At 37.7% G+C, this 16,258-nt stretch overlaps 1 protein-coding gene across 1 annotated transcript in view; it reads left to right on the forward strand.

Annotated features, from left to right (window-relative positions):
- CLNK (cytokine dependent hematopoietic cell linker) overlaps nt 1-16,258 on the forward strand; it is a 118,613-nt gene that overhangs the window by 25,680 nt on the left and 76,675 nt on the right. Inside the window, exons 5-6 of the mRNA XM_057546318.1 lie at nt 9,804-9,945; nt 11,196-11,293. Coding sequence (XP_057402301.1) covers nt 9,804-9,945; nt 11,196-11,293 — 240 coding nt within the window. The remainder of the gene's footprint in view (nt 1-9,803; nt 9,946-11,195; nt 11,294-16,258) is intronic.

Genomic DNA, 16,258 nt, shown 5'->3' on the forward strand with positions numbered 1-16,258 from the left:
TGCTGTCCCATGGAGAACACAGATTTACTAAATTGCATTCTATACCTTTTCATTGAATGAGCAGAGTTGCCTTGAGCCAAAGTGGAGCCCAAAATGTCCTCCAGAGAGGGGCCTGGTGAGTTCCCCCCTGTGCTGTTGCTTACCTGGAAAGCAGACTCATCCTGTAACTAGTCTTTACTTTTACCAAACTGCTTTGATAGAGTGATGATAAAAAAAAAGACATACACTTGGAAGCTTGGGACTAATAAAGCACTTGTCTAAATATATTTGAGAATGAGAATAATGCAGACCTAAAATTTAAACTCAAGCCTATCTAATTCCAGGTTCCTACACTATAGTAAAATCACCTCATAGATATTTCTGCTTATACAATGAAATAGAGTACAGAAAGCACCTAACACATATAAAGTACTTAACAAATGTTAGAGAGACTTTAAAGGGAGGAGAACAAACCATGATTGGTGGCCTTCCCTTATCTCAAGCTTTTTTTAATAGTAGTTGTTATTACAGTAGCAGTCATAATAATATTTACAACTAGTGTTTACTGAGTGTTGACCATCAGGTATTTTGCTAAAAATTTTACATTCATGGTCTCAGTTAAGACACTTCTGGTTGAGTATGATGTTAACTGTGGGTTTCTCATACATGACCTTTATTATGTTAAGGTATATGCCTCCTATACTCATTTTATTGAGTTTTTATCATAAATAGATGTTGAAACTTGTCAAATACTTTTCTGCATCTATTGAAGTCATCATGTGATTTTTTTATCCTTCGTTTTCTTAATGTGGTGTATCGTGTTGATTGATTTGCAGATTGAACTATACTTGCATCCCTGGAATAAATCTCATTTGATCATGGTGTATGATCCTTTTAATGTACTGTTGTATTCGATTTGCTCATTTTTTCTTTAATATCTTTCTTGGAGTATAATTGCTTTACAATGGTGTGTTAGTTTCTGCCTTATAACAAAGTGAATCAGCTATACATATACATATATCCCCATATCTCCTCCCTCTTGTGTCTCCCTCCTACCCTCCCTATCCCACCCCTCTAGGTGGTCACAAAGCACCGAGCTGATCTCCCTGTGCTATGCGGCTGCTTCCCACTAGCTATCTATTTTACATTTGGTAGTGTATATATGTCCATGCCACTCTCTCACTTTGTCCCAGCTTACCCTTCCCCCTCCACGTGTCCTCAAGTCCATTCTCTACGTCTGCGTCTTTATTCCTGTCCTGCCCCTAGGTTCTTCAGAACCTTTTACTTTTTTTTAGATTCCATATATATGTGTTAGCATATGGTATTTGTTTTTCTCTTTCTGACTTACTTCACTCTGTATGACAGACTCGAGGTCCATCCACCTCACTACAAATAACTCAAATTCATTTCTTTTTATGGCTGAGTAATATTCCATTGTATATATGAGCCACATCTTCTTTATCCACTCATATGTTGATGGACACATAGGTTGCTTCCATGTCCTATCTATTGTAAATAGAGCTGCAGTGAACATTGTGGCACATGACTCTTTTTGAAGTATGCTTTTCTCAGGGTATATGGCCAGTAGTGGGATTGTTAGGTCATATGGTAGTTCTATTTCTAATTTTTTAAGGAACCTCCATACTGTTCGGCATAGTGGTTGTATCAATTTACATTCCCACCAACAGTGCAAGAGGGTTCCCTTTTCTCCACACCCTCTCCAGCATTTATTGTTGGTAGATTTTTTGATGATGGCCATTCTGACCAGTGTGAGGTGATACCTCATTGTAGTTTTGATTTTCATTTCTCTAATGATTAGTGATGTTGAGCATCCTTTCATGTGTTTGTTGGCAATCAGTATATCTTCTTTGGAGAAATGTCTATTTAGGTCTTCTGCCCATTTTTGGATTAGGTTGTTTGTTTTTTTGATATTGAGCTGCACGAGCTGCTTGTAAATTTTGGAGATTAATCCTTTGTCAGTTGCTTCATTTGCAAATATTTTCTCCCATTCTGAGGTTTGTCTTTTCATCTTTTTATGGTTTCCTTTACTGTGCAAAAGCTTTTAAGTTTCATTAGGTACCATTTGTTTATTTTCATTTTTGTCTCTATTTCTCCAGGAGGTGGGTCAAAAAGGATCTTGCTGTGATTTATGTCATAGAGTGTTCTGCCTATGCTTTCCTTTTAGAGTTTTATTACAGTGTCTGGCTTTACTTTTAGGTCTCGAATACATTTTGAGTTTACTTTTCTGTATGGTGTTAGGGAGTGTTCTAATTCCATTCTTTTACATGTAGCTGTCCAGTTTTCCTGGCACAACTTATTTAAGAACGTGTCTTTTCTCCATTGTATATTCTTGCCTCCTTTATCAGAAATAAGGTGACCATATGTGTCAGGGTTTATCTCTGGGCTTTCTATCCTGTTCCTTTGATCTACATTTGTGTTTTTGTGCCAATACCATACTGTCTTGAAACTGTAACTTTGTAGTATAGTCTGAAGTCTGGGAGCCTGATTCCTCCAGGTCCGTTTTTCTTTCTCAAGATTGCTTTGGCTATTCGAGGTCTTTGTGTTTCCATACAAATTGTGAAAATTTTCATTCTAGTTCAGTGAAAAATGCCATTGGTAGTTTGATAGGGATTTCATTGAATCTGTAGATTGCTTTGGGTAGTATAGTCATTTACACAATGTTGATTCTTCCAATCCAAGAACATGGTATATCTCTCCATCTGTTTGTATCATCTTTAATTTCTTTCATCAGTGTCTTATAGTTTTCTGCATACAAGTCTTTTGTCTCCTTAGGTAGATTTATTCCTAGGTATTTTATTCTTTTTGTTACAATGGTAAATGGGAGTGTTTCCTTAATTTCTCTTTCAGATATTTCATCATTAGTGTATAGGAATGCAAGAGATTTCTGTGCATTAATTTTGTATCCTGCTACTTTACCAAATTCATTGATTAGCTCTAGTAGTTTTCTGGTAGCATCTTTAGGATTCTCCCTATATAGTATCATGTCATCTGCAAACAGTGACAGCTTTACTTCTTTTCCAATTTGGATTTCTTTTATTTCTTTTTCTTCTCTGATTGCTGTGGCTAAAACTTCCAAAACAATGTTGAATAATAGTGGTGAGAGTGGACAACCTTGTCTTGTTCCTGATCTTAGAGGAAATGGTTTCAGTTTTTCACCATTGAGAACAATGTTTGCTGTGGGTTGGTCACACATAGTAAATGGCCTTTACTATGTTGAGGTAATGTCCCTCTCTGCCTACTTTCTGGAGGGTTTTTATCATAAATGGGTTTTAAATTTTGTTGAAAGCTTTTTCTGCATCTATTGAGATGATCATGTGGTTTCTCTCCTTCAAGATGTTAATGTGGTTTATCACATTGATTGATTTGCATATATTGAAGATTCCTTGCATTCCTAGGATAAACCCCACTTCATCATGGTGTATGATCCTTTTAATGTGTTGTTGGATTCTGTTTGCTAGTAGTTTGTTTAGGATTTTTGAATCTATGTTCATCAGTGGTATCGGCCTGTAGTTTTCTTTCTTTGTGACATCTTTGTCTGGTTTTAGTATCAGGGTGATGGTGGCCTCGTAGAATGAGTTTGGGAGTGTTCCTCCCTCTGCTATATTCTGGAAGAGTTTGAGAAGGATAAGTGTCAGCTCTTCTCCAAATGTTTGACAGAATTTGCCTGTGAAGCCATCTGGTCCTGGGCTTTTGTTTGTCAGAAGATTTTTAATCACAGTCTCAATTTCAGTGCTTGTGATTGGTCTGTTTATATTTTCTATTTCTTCCTGCTTCAGTCTCAGAAGGTTGTGCTTTTCTGAGAATTTGTCCATTTCTTCCAGGTTGTCCATTGCATTGGCATATAGTTGCTTGTGGTAATCTCTCATGATCCTTTGTATTTCTGCAGTGTCAGTTTTTACATCTCCTTTTTCATTTCTAATTCTACTGATTTGTGTCTTCTCCCTTTTTTTCTTGATAAGTCTGGCTAATGGTTTATCAATTTTGTTTATCTTCTCAAAGAACCAGCTTTTAGTTTTATTGATCTTTGCTATTGTTTCCTTCATTTCTTTTTCATTTATTTCTGATCTGATCTTTATGATGTCTTTCCTTCTGCTAACTTTGGGGTTTTTTTGTTCTTCTTTGTCTAATTGCTTTAGGTGTAAGGTTAGGTTGTTTATTTGAGATGTTTCTTGCTTCTTAAGATAGGATTGTATTGCTATAAACTTCCCTCTTAGAACTGCTTTTGCTGCATCCCATAGGTTTTCGGTCATTGTGTTTTCATTGTCATTTGTTTCTAGGTATTTTTTTATTTCCTCTTTGATTTCTTCAGTGATCTCTTGGTTATTTAGTAGTTTTCCTACAGATTTTTTCCTGTAATTGATATCTACTCTTATAGTGTTGTGGTCAGAAAAGATGCTTGATATGATTTCAGTTGTCTTAAATTTACCAAGGCTTGATTTGTGACCCAAGATAGGATCTATCCTGGAGAATGTTCCATGAACACTTGAGAAGAAAGTGTATTCTGTTCTTTTTGGATGGAATGTCCTATAAATATCAATTAAGTCCATCTTGTTTAATGTATCATTTAAAGCTTGTGTTTCCTTATTTATTTTCATTTTGGATGATCTGTCCATTGGGAAAAGTGGGGTGTTAAAGTCCCCTACTATGATTGTGGTACTGTCGATTTCCCCTTGTATGGCTGTTAGCATTTGCCTTACGTATTGAGGTGCACCTATGTTGGGTGAATAAATATTTACAATTGTTATATTGCCTTCTTGGATTCATCCCTTGATCATTATGTAGTGGCCTTCTTTGCTCCTTGTAATAGTCTTTATTTTAAAGTCTATTTTGTCTGATATGAGAATTGCTACTCCAGCTTTCTTTTGATTTCCATTTGCATGGAATATCTTTTTCCATCCCCTCACTTTCAGTCTGTATGGGTCCCTAGGTCTGAAGTGTGTCTCCTGTAGACAGCATATATATGGGTCTTGTTTTTGTATCCATTCAGCCAGTCTATGTCTTTTGGTTGGAGCATTTAATCCATTTACATTTAAGGTAGTTATCAATATGTATGTTCCTATTACCATTTTCTTAATTGTTTTGGGTTTGTTTTTGTAGGTCTTTTCCTTCTCTTGTGTTTCTTGCCTAGAGAAGTTGCTTTAGCATTTGTTATAAAGCTGGTTTGGTGGTGCTGAATTCTCTTAACTTTTGCTTGTCTGTAAAGGTTTTAATTTCTCCGTCAAATCTGAATGAGATCCTTGCTGGGTAGAGTAATCTTGGTTGTAGGTTTTTCCCTTTCACCACTTTAAATATGTCCTGCCACTCCCTTCTGGTTTGCAGAGTTTCCGCTGAAAGATCAGCTGTTAACCTTATGGGGATTTCTTTGTATGTTATTTCTTGCTTTTCCCTTGCTGCTTTTAATATTTTTCTTTGTATTTAATTTTTGATAGTTTGATTAATATGTGTCTTGGCATGTTTCTCCTTGGATTTATCCTGTATGGGACTCTCTGTGCTTCCTGGACTTGATTGACTATTTCCTTTCCCATATTAAGGAAGTTTTCAACTATAATCTCTTCAAATATTTTCTCAGACCCTTTCTTTTTCTCTTCTTCTTCTGGGACCCCTATCATTCGAATGTTGGTGTGTTTAATGTTGTCCCAGGTGTCTCTGATACTGTCTCAATTCTTTTCATACTTTTTTCTTTATTCTGCTCTGTACTAATTATTCCCACTATTTTATCTTCCAGGTCTCTTATCCATTCTTCTGCCTCAGTTATTCTGCTATTGATTCCTTCTAGAGAATTCTTGATTTCATTTATTGTGTTGTTCATCATTGTTTGTTTGCTCTTTGGTTCTTCTAGGTCCTTGGTAAACGTTTCTTGTATTTTCTCCATTCTATTTCCAAGATTTTGGATCATCTTTACTATCATTACTCTGAATTCTTTTTCAGGTAGACTGCCTATTTCCTCTTCATTTGTTTGGTCTGGTGGGTTTTTACCTTGCTCCTTCATCTGCTGTGTATTTCTCTGTCTTCTCATTTTCCTTAACTTACTGTGTTTGGGGTCTCCTTTTCGCAGGCTGCAGGTCCGTAGTTCCCGTTGTTGGTGGTGTCTGCCCCCAGTGGGTGAGGTTGATTCAGTGGGTGTGTAGGCTTCCTGGTGGAGGGGACTGGTGCCTGTGTTCTGGTGGATGAGGCTGGATCTTGTCTTTCTGGTGGGCAGGACCTCATCTGGTTGTGTGGTTTGGGGTGTCTGTGACCTTAATATGATTTGAGGCAGCCTCTCTGATAATGGGTGGGATTGCATTCCTGTCTTGCTAGTTTTTTTGGCATAAGCTGTCCAGCACTGTAACTTGCTGCTCGTTGAGTGGAGTTGGGTCTTAGCGTTGAGATGGAGATCTCTGGGAGCGCTTTCGCCGTTTGATATTACATGGAGCCATGAGGTCTCTGGTGGACCAATGTCCTGAACTCAGCTCTCCCACCTCAGAGGCTCAGGCCTGACACCTGGCCAGAGCATCAAGACCCTGTCAGCCACACAGCTCAGAAGAAAAGTGAGAAAAAAAGAAGAAAGAAAGAAAGAAAGAAAGAAAGAAAGAAAGAAAGAAGAAAGAAAGAAAGAAAAAATAAATATAATAAAATAAAATAGTTATTAAAGTAAAGAATTTTTAAATTATTAAAAATTTTAAAAATTTAAAAGTAATTTAAAAAAGAAAGAAAGAAGAGAGCAACCAAACCAAAAAATATGTCTACCAATGGTAACAAGTGCTAAAAACTATACAAAAAAAGAAAAAACGACAGACAGAACTCTAAGACAAATGGTAAAAGCAAAGCTATACAGACAAAATCACACAAAGAAGCATACACATACACACTCACAAAAAGAGGAAAAGGAAAATATATATATATATTTTTTGGGAAGTCTGAGGTCTTCTGCCAGTGTTCAGTAGGTGTTCTGTAGGAGTTGTTCCATGTATAGATGTATTTCTGATGTATTTGTGGGGAGGAAACTGATCCCCACGTCTTACTCCTCCACCATCTTGAATGTCTCCTGGACTTTTGTTTTTGAAAGGTTTTTGATTACTGCTTCAATCTCCTTACTAGGGATCAGTCTATTCAGAAAATCTAGTTCTTCATGATTCAGTCTTGGAAGGTTATATAATTCTAAGAATTTACATCCATTTCATTTCGGTTATCCAATTTGTTGGCATATAGCTATTCATAGTAGTCTCTTATAATCTTTTGTATTTCTGTGGTATTTTGTTGTAACTTCTCTTTTGTTTCAGATTTTATTTATTTAAGCCTTCTCATTTTTTCTTAGTATGTCTAGCTAAAGGTTTGCCCATTTTATTTATCTTTTCAAAGAACCAGGTCTTAGTTTCATTCATCTTCTTCTGTTGTTTTTTTTTCTCTATTTCATTTACTTCTGCTCTATTTTTAATTATTTTCTTCCTTCTACTGACTTTGGGCTTTGTGTTCTCTTCTTTTTCTAGCTATTTTATGTATAAGGTTATATTATTTATTCAAGATTTTTCTTATTTCTTGAGGTTGGCCTGTATTGCTACCTTCCCTCTTAGTAGTGCTTTGGCTGCATGCATAGGTTTTGGTATGTCATATTTCCATTTTTATTTGTCCTCATGTGTTTTTTATTTCGCCTTTGAATTTTTCCATTAACCCAATATTTGTTCAGTAACATGTTGTTTAGTCTTATGTTCATTTGTCTATACAGATTGTATCCTTTTCTTCTCCCTCTCATATTTTTGTTGCCACAAAAACATCCCTTTTTATGTTGTGAGTTCATTACCAAATTTAAGTAGCTATAGTTATTTTTAATGTTTTTTCCTTTAACCTTTATGCTATAATTAAGTGTTTAACAACCTATTCTGATTTAGAGTTACAATTTTCTGATTCTCTATTTATCACATTACTCAAAGTTTTGTATATTTTTATCTTTTTATTTCAAGTAGAAGAGCTCCTTTCAACATTTCTTGTAAGGCAGGTCTAGTGCTGATGAACTCCCTCAGGTTTTATTTGTCTGGGAAAGCCTTTATTTCTCCTTTATATCTGAAAGATAACTTTGCTGGATAGAGTATTCTTGGCTCACAGTTTTTAATCTTTCAGTATTTTGTGTATGTCATTCCTTTCTCTCCTGGCCTACAGAGTTTCTGCTGAGAAATCTGCTGATAGCCTAATGGGAGTACCTTTGTAGGTTACTGTCTTTTTTTTCCCTGACTGCCTTTAATACTCTTTCTTTATCATTGACTTTTGACAGTTTTAATATAATATGTCTTGGAGAAGGTCTTTTTGCATTAAGATAATTAGGTGTTCTGTTAGCTTCGTGGACTTGTATATCCAGTTCCTTCCTCAGGTTTGGGAAGTTCTCAGCTATTATTTTTTTAAATAAGCTCTCTACTCCTGTCTCCCTCTCTTCCTTTTCTGGTATACCTGCTATTCTTATGGTGCTTTTTTCTGATGGAATCAGATAGTTCTTATAGAATTTCTTCATTTTTAAAAAAAATCTTAGTTCTCTCTCCTCTTCTACCTGAATCATTTTTAAATTTCTATCTTTGAGCTCACTGATTCTCTCTTCCACATTATCTGCTCTATTTCCAATTCTTTCTAATGCATTCTTCATCTCATTTATTGAGTTCTCAAGCTCCAGTATTTCTGTTTGATTATTTTTTAGAGTTTTAGTCTCTTTGGTAAAGTATTCCTTCTGTCATTGGTTTTATTCCTGAGCTCATTGAATTGCTTTCTGAGTTTTCTTATGGCTTGTTGAGTTTCCTCATGACAGCTATTTTTAACTCTATCAGTTAGATCACTGATCTAACTATCAGTTAGTCTCCTGTGACTTAAATTTGGTTTCTGGATAATTGTCCTATTCATTTTGTGATACTGTGTTACCATGGTTCTTCATGGTGCTTGATGAGTTGTTCCTCTACCAGTGCATTTGAAGTAGCAAACACCTCTTTTGTTTAGGTAAAGCTTTGTTTACTTTGATTCTAACAGTTCCACAGATTGGTAATTAGAGACCTTTCTTTTGTTTTTCAGTAGGTGCTGCTATAGCACGTTTTTGTTTTTTCTTCTCTGAGCTGCCTCTGGCTCTATTTGAGAATCAGCAGTTTCCACCCTCCACTGCCTCTACCAGAGTTTTCGCTGGTGCCCTTGTCATTGCTGCTTATGCCTCTGGGATCATTGGTGCCTTGCTGATGTCAATGTCACTGCTCCTACTGGCATCTTCATGTCCAGTGTTGCTTGGGTTATCAGCAATGCTACTGTAGCAAGGGATGGGGAGCCACGGGCAGGGGGTGCCAGAATCACAGGCACACCTGGAGTTTGCAGGTCCTGCTGCTGCTGCTGCCCAGTTCCTTGTGGCCATGGGCACCAATGTAGCCAGGAAATAAGAGTCGTGTACCACCTCTGCTGCTGCCACCAGGTTTTCTGGGGGTCAGGATTATGGGCACCACCTCTATGTATTCCTCTCTATGTATTCCGATCTACCTACCTTCAGATGTACAAACATGTGAGTCTCTCTGGAGTCCTGGTGTCTTGGGCAGAGGAACCTTTGTTGAGTTATGGATGTTTTACTAGTTGTAGATTGAAGGGAGGAGACAAAGGGAGTGTCTCACACCACGATAATGCTGATATCATTCTAGGGATATCGTTAGAATTCTGCCTACTACAAGAATTTAACTGCTTCAGACCCCAGACTCTTAAATCTTTAACTCCAAGCTAAGAGAATCGATATTACTCCCCTAGCTAGCATGGTAGTCTATAATCTTTGTCATTATTGTACCTTTCCTTGACTCACTCAAATGTTCCCTCCTTAGGGGAGGAAATTAGCAGCAGTCCTCGATGGAGAAAAAGACCACACAGATGAGGACTATGAAGACCCTGAGCTTCATATGGTAGAAGCACGGCAATCAGTGAAAATTTTACCAGCCAGGCCTATAAAGGAATCTGAATATGCGGGTAACATTTGGGGGCTGAAATCTGAAAATGCATGTCCATGATGCAATAATGCATAGCAACTAAAGCTGCAGGTTCTGAATTAAACAGCTCTAGTTTAAAATCATGCTTCTATGTCTTATTAGCTGTGTGACCTTGAGCAAGCATCTAAAAATCATTTTCTCTATCAGAAAACAGGGTTCCTAATAACAGAACTTACCCCCAGAGTGTTTTTTGAAGATCACATGTATGATGCATGCTGAGTTCTCACCAGAGGACTTAACACAGAGTCAGAGCTCTATGACTATTGGTTATTATTATCATGATGCTCATCTTAAGTCCTGATGAGCATGACAGAAGATTGACCAGCAGGAATGTGGGCAACATCCCTGTTAAGACAAAGTTTGCATAGAGGAGATTACAGTAAAAGGGAAGACTTTTTAATATGGCTGATATGTTTTGCCAGTAACCAGCATATGAGTGGCACTAGGGCATGGCAGCAAAGCCAAGCTTTTTAAGAGAAAGAAGACCTTATTACAAATCCACCTTTGCCTCTTTCTAACTGGGGTGCTTTGGGCAGCTCCAGCAAGTTCTCTGAACCTTAGGTAAAGCACACTGATGTAAGGGAAAAGAGAAAGCATTTGTGATTTCTGAGAGCCTGATCTACTGAAATGAATCTACTGGGGAGAATCACCTTGTAAATAATAATGATATTCCTTTCTTCATTTACTCAGCAAGCATTTACTGAGTATCTACAGTGTGCCAGTTATCACGTTAAGATTGATCAAGTGACATAAAGATAAAGCATAATCCATGTTCTCAGGAAGGTCACAATCTAATGGCAGAAAGATAGATAAACAGATAAGTATGATAGAATAAGTTAAGTAGATAATGTATATAATTATGTTAAGTATATAATTAAGCATATGTTAAGTATATGACATGGAAAAGAGAGCCAGGGGTGGTGTGCAGGTGTCTAGGAAGATTTTCGAAGGGCATGATGCAGCCCAAGCCTTGACAGATGAGTAGAATTCTCCAAGTGGATAAGAGAATGAAGGATGTTCATGTCCAGACTTTGACATTTACATGTATGGACCAAGAGGAGTGACTTCTCTTTGAAGCTCAGTCTCTTCATCCATTAAGTGGAAGTAGAATTACTTGCCTCATACCTATATTGTGATGACCCAATGAGTTTGTAGATAGGCAAATAGTTTATAAATTATAATATTCTGAGCCATGTAAAGTATGACCTTAAATTTTTTCTCTTCTCACAGATACACGTTATTTCAAGGGTGTGATGGACACGCCCCTTTCCTTAGATGCCAAGACCTCTATCCCCACAGACAGGCCAACCCGGATGAGGCTGGAAGAAGTGAGTAAAGCCTTGACCATAAACATATGGAGGGGACATCCTAGCAGCCAAGAGCTTCCCCATCTCTCATTCCCAAGGCATCTTGTTAGGTGATGAGCAGGTCAAGCTCAGTGAGGTGCAGGGGATTAGACTGGCGGGATCATGGTCCTGTAGAATAAGCCTAGAAGGGAGAAGAACATCTGTTGAAGATTTGCTGTGAGCCAGGCATCAGGCTTTCCCTTGCATCTCATCTAATGCTCATCCTGTTCTCCGGAAGCAGAATTTAAACTCAAAGCTTTTTGATAATAACATCATTTTGCCCAGATTTTAGGCCCAAAGATTCCAACTGCTAATTATGTGGTAATAAGTACAGTCAGCCTTCCATATCTGCCAGTTCCCCATCTGCAGATTCAACCAAGGATTAAAAAAAAAAAAAATTCCACAAAGTTCCAAAAAGGAAAACTTGAATTTGCCACATGCCAGCAACTATTTACATAGTATATACATTGTATTTACAACTATTAACATAGCATTTACATTGTATTCTGTATTATAAGTAATCTAGAGATGATTCAACCAACCAAGGATGAGTAGTACCATAGTACGTACTTAGTGAAAAAAATCCAAGGATAAGTGGACCCACACAGTTCAAACTCATGTTGTTCATGGGTCAACTGTATACAGGAGTATGTGCGTAGGTTATTTCCAAATACTATGCTATTTCATATAAAGGACTTGAGCATCCACAGATTTTTATATTCATGGGGGTTCCTGAAACCAATCCCCTACAGATACCAAGGGACAACAGTAAGTCAAACAACCTCTCTGAGCCTCTTTGTAAACCCATCTAAAAAATAAGAATAAAAATCTCTGCCATGCTTACTTCAAAAAGCTGTTGAGACCACAAAAGATAATCTTATGAAAATATCTTGTAAATGTAAATGCTCTAAACACATATAGAATTTTATTTGTAATAACACTTTTGCTAATGTTTAATTTTCTTAATGCAGAAATGCATAAAATACAAATTAATCATCCCTGGGGTTGCAGGGCTATCAGTCATAACATTTTGGGTACATTTCATGTCAATGTTTTCTATGCTGATATGTTTCATGCAAGGGAGTCTTTATTGTATAGTATATACCAGTTTTCTTTCCTTTTCACATTAACTTTCAGTCATAAAACAATCTCCCATGTGACAAAACAAGCATTAATAAGCATAATCTTTACAGATACATCACTCCCCACTATAAGATTTTTAATTATTTTACTTGACCATTGAGTGAAAACATTTTCAATGCTTTTAATACATATTGTAAAATTTCTTCCTGAAAAATCATTTCAATTTACCCTCCCGGAAGCCCTATGTTGGAATTTCCACCTCATAGAATTCTCACCAAAACTGGATATTACATTTTTAATCATAATTTAAAAAAACAAAAAAGAGATTTCACTGTTCTTTTTTTAAATCTGTAGCACATTTATTAGTGAGTGTGAACATGCTTTTGAATATTTATAACACATCTTCCTTGTGCATTATCTGTTCAAATAGTTTACCTATTTAACTTGAGGGTTTCTGTTAAATATTGACAAGAAAAGGAAACTACAAATTTTACCAAATAATGTCATTTACACAGAACACAGCCAAGAGAGATTGGGAGAGCAAGATGAGGGATAAAATACTGAACACTTCTTCTTTACACAGACACCAAGCTAAACACCTGAATCATTCACTCAACAAATTCACTCAAGACATATGTGTTGGGTACCTGCCATGGACCAGACAAAATTATAGGCATCAGTAAACCACCAAGGCCCTGCTCTCATGAAACTTACATCTAGTGGGAGGAAGCCTGTGATAAATAAATAGATAAATAATAGATACAAAGACAATATGTCAAGTGATGAGTGCTTTGAAAAAATAATGAAAGCAGGGCAGTCAGGGAAGGTCTTTTGGAGGATAGATGGCAATAAATGAATGAATGAATGACATTTAATCCTTAAAATGACCTTGCAAGACAAACGTTATAATCCCTATTTTAACGGCTCCAATACTTACCTTCTCTGAGCCTTTACTGTCTTAGCTATAAAATCTCATAGCTTTATGATAATACATACAAAACACAGTGCCTGGCACAAAGCAATCCATTACTAAATGACACCTCCATGAGGACAGGGACCATTTTAGCCCCAGTACCCAGCACAGTGCCTTTATGTAAGAAGTTTTCAACAGATATGGGCTAATTGGATAGAAATGAACAAACAAACTCTCAGTCGTTTGATCTGAACCTTGAAATATGAATAGCTTGAAATATTAATAGGAAAAGGGACACAGTCTTCTTTCCCAGTTCGATTTCTATTCACATGGAACCCTTTTCCAGTCTGTTCCTCAAAGTTGTCACGTGAATATTTGCTACTATTCCCAAGATGTGAAACTGGGGCAGCCCCACAGGGGGCTGTTTGACAGGGAGGAGGACATTTCAGGGCTCTCATCACTAAAGCATGAAGCATATTCAGGGAACAATAGGAATTTTAGAGTCATTGGGCCAGAGGCTAAAGACACAAGTTCTTGTCTGGTTATAGAGTAGAAAATTCTGACCTAAAAAGTTAAGCTTTTCTTTCCCTAAAAATCACTGATAATCCCCCTTTCCATGTAAGTAAACCTTCATGAGAAGAATGCTTTTTTAAAAAATAATAATTCTTATTTGATTTTTTTTAAAACAACTATGCCAGAATTTGTCTCCATTTTTATTACTTTATATCCTTTCATATTATCTTTGTAGCTTTCTGTTGTACATTTCTTCTTTTAGTTAGGTCACTTTGCAAGTGGAACTATAATCTCAACATATTAAGTCAAGTGAAATCTTGTGAGAAAAGGATATGGGAGACTTGAGCACAATTTTGGCCAGGAGGGAAGTTGTCTTATAAATTAATTAAATAAGGACTTGGCCTCGATTCAGATAAAAAAGGAATTTTGCTTTTATAATCAATATTTGAATAATCAAGTTTTTATGGTAAGCAGATTCTTTTTATTATAACCTCATTCTCAGGAGTTAATTATAATCTGTTTTGCACATTTATGTTGAGATTAAACTATCTGTGAAATGGATCTTCAACAATCCTTACAGCGGCCAGTTCTTACGATGATGCCTTAGACTGGTTACAACTGTCTTAAATCACTAGACCACTGTCCATCTTTTCATTTATTGAGCGCTTGCTGTGTACAAAGCGCTATGCTCAACAATGGGGATAAAAAAACATGAGCCAAGGGCTTCCCTGGTGGCGCAGTGGTTGAGAATCTGCCTGCCAATGCAGGGGACACGGGTTCGAGCCCTGGTCTGGGAAGATCCCACATGCCGGGGAGCAACTGGGCCCGTGAGCCACAACTACTGAGCCTGTGCGTCTGGAGCCTGTGCTCCGCAACAAGAGAGGCCCGCGCACCACGATGAAGAGTGACCCCCGCTTGCCGCAACTAGAGAAAGCCCTCGCACAGAAATGAAGACCCAACACAGCTAAAATAAATAAATAAATTTATTTAAAAAAAAAAACATGAGCCAATGCCCACAGTCTAATGGAGGAGGCATTGGCCCAAACAGGCAGTTTTGATGTAATACAAAGCGTTAAGACAGAAGCGACACAGGGTGCAAAGAGCAGGGAGCTGCATCACTTGGTCCAGCCAGAGACTTTTAAGAAGCCTTCTGGAGGAAGCAATGCAAAGCAGCCTTTGACATCAGTAACACAGTGCACTGTAATGAGTAGTTCTGATCCGAGACCATTTTGACCCCTAGTGGTCATTCACAATGCCTGGAGACACTTTTGGTTGTCAAGACTTGGGGAGTGCTACTGACACGTACTGGGTGGAGGGCGGGGGTGCCGTTCAGTATACTGCAAAAGCACGGGGCAGCCCTCACAGCAGAGGATTAGCCAGCCCCAACTCTCAAGGATGCTGAGGCTGAAAAACTTCTGTTATAATTAAACCTGTGTTATAATATGTTGTAAACTCAGAACTGCATGCATGTCTGAGTCTTCCTTCACCATCCAAGTTCTTATTCCTCTTTGTTCCCTCATAATCCAGCATTGATACAGGTATAAAGTAGGCACTAGTAAATATTTATTTGATAGAAAAACGGAAGTAGCCCTGGGGGAGGGGCAGGAAATATTTCTAGGCCCGGGATCCTATGCTAATATCATCAGAGGGTACCTCCCTCTGGGGAAGATGCAATGCAAAGAAACTCATGCGAAAGATCCAAATGGATCCAAATGTTCAAAAGGGAAAATGGACATTGGCCACCAAAGGGGAAAAGAACAGAAACACTAAGGAAGCCCCATCCCTAATACCCTAATCACGCACGGCCCAGCTGAGACAGAGACAATGGAGAACCTCTCTTGCTCCAGGCTAGCAATGGCAGGTGGGCAAGAGCATTGGGAGAGACCCGCTCTGCAGGGCAGGTGCACAGGGAAGGCTGAAAGCTGAGGATGCAACAAGAACTTTGCAAAACTCCAATAAAGATGTTTAAAAAAAAGCTACTATAAAAAAATAAAATAAAATAAAATAAAAACCCAGCACACCAGGCTCCATACCCTGGAGGAGTTGGAAGTTGATGGTGTGATGAAGGAAGCGGTAACGACAGCAAACCCAAACCACATTCAAGTCTTGACTAACTTGGTCAGCAGAAGAGCCACCACTTTCCAAGCATAAATAAGGTGTTTCAATGTTCCACAGAGGAAGAGGTGGACGTAGAACATTAAGACATGAGGTAACAGGGCGTTCAGTGACCCTTCCTCCCCATCCACCTTGGCCAACTCAACTTGGCACCAATAAAGTGTAACACTAAGACTCTCTATTAGTCAGGGTTCTCTAGAAACATAGGCGGTAGATGATAGATAGGTAGATAGATAGATAGATAGATAGATAGATAGATAGATAGATAGAGATAGATAGATAGGTGATAGATAGATAGATGATAGTATAGATACGATAGAAAG

This window comes from Balaenoptera acutorostrata, chromosome 5 (assembly GCF_949987535.1).
Source record: "Balaenoptera acutorostrata chromosome 5, mBalAcu1.1, whole genome shotgun sequence".
NCBI lineage: Eukaryota > Metazoa > Chordata > Mammalia > Artiodactyla > Balaenopteridae > Balaenoptera > Balaenoptera acutorostrata.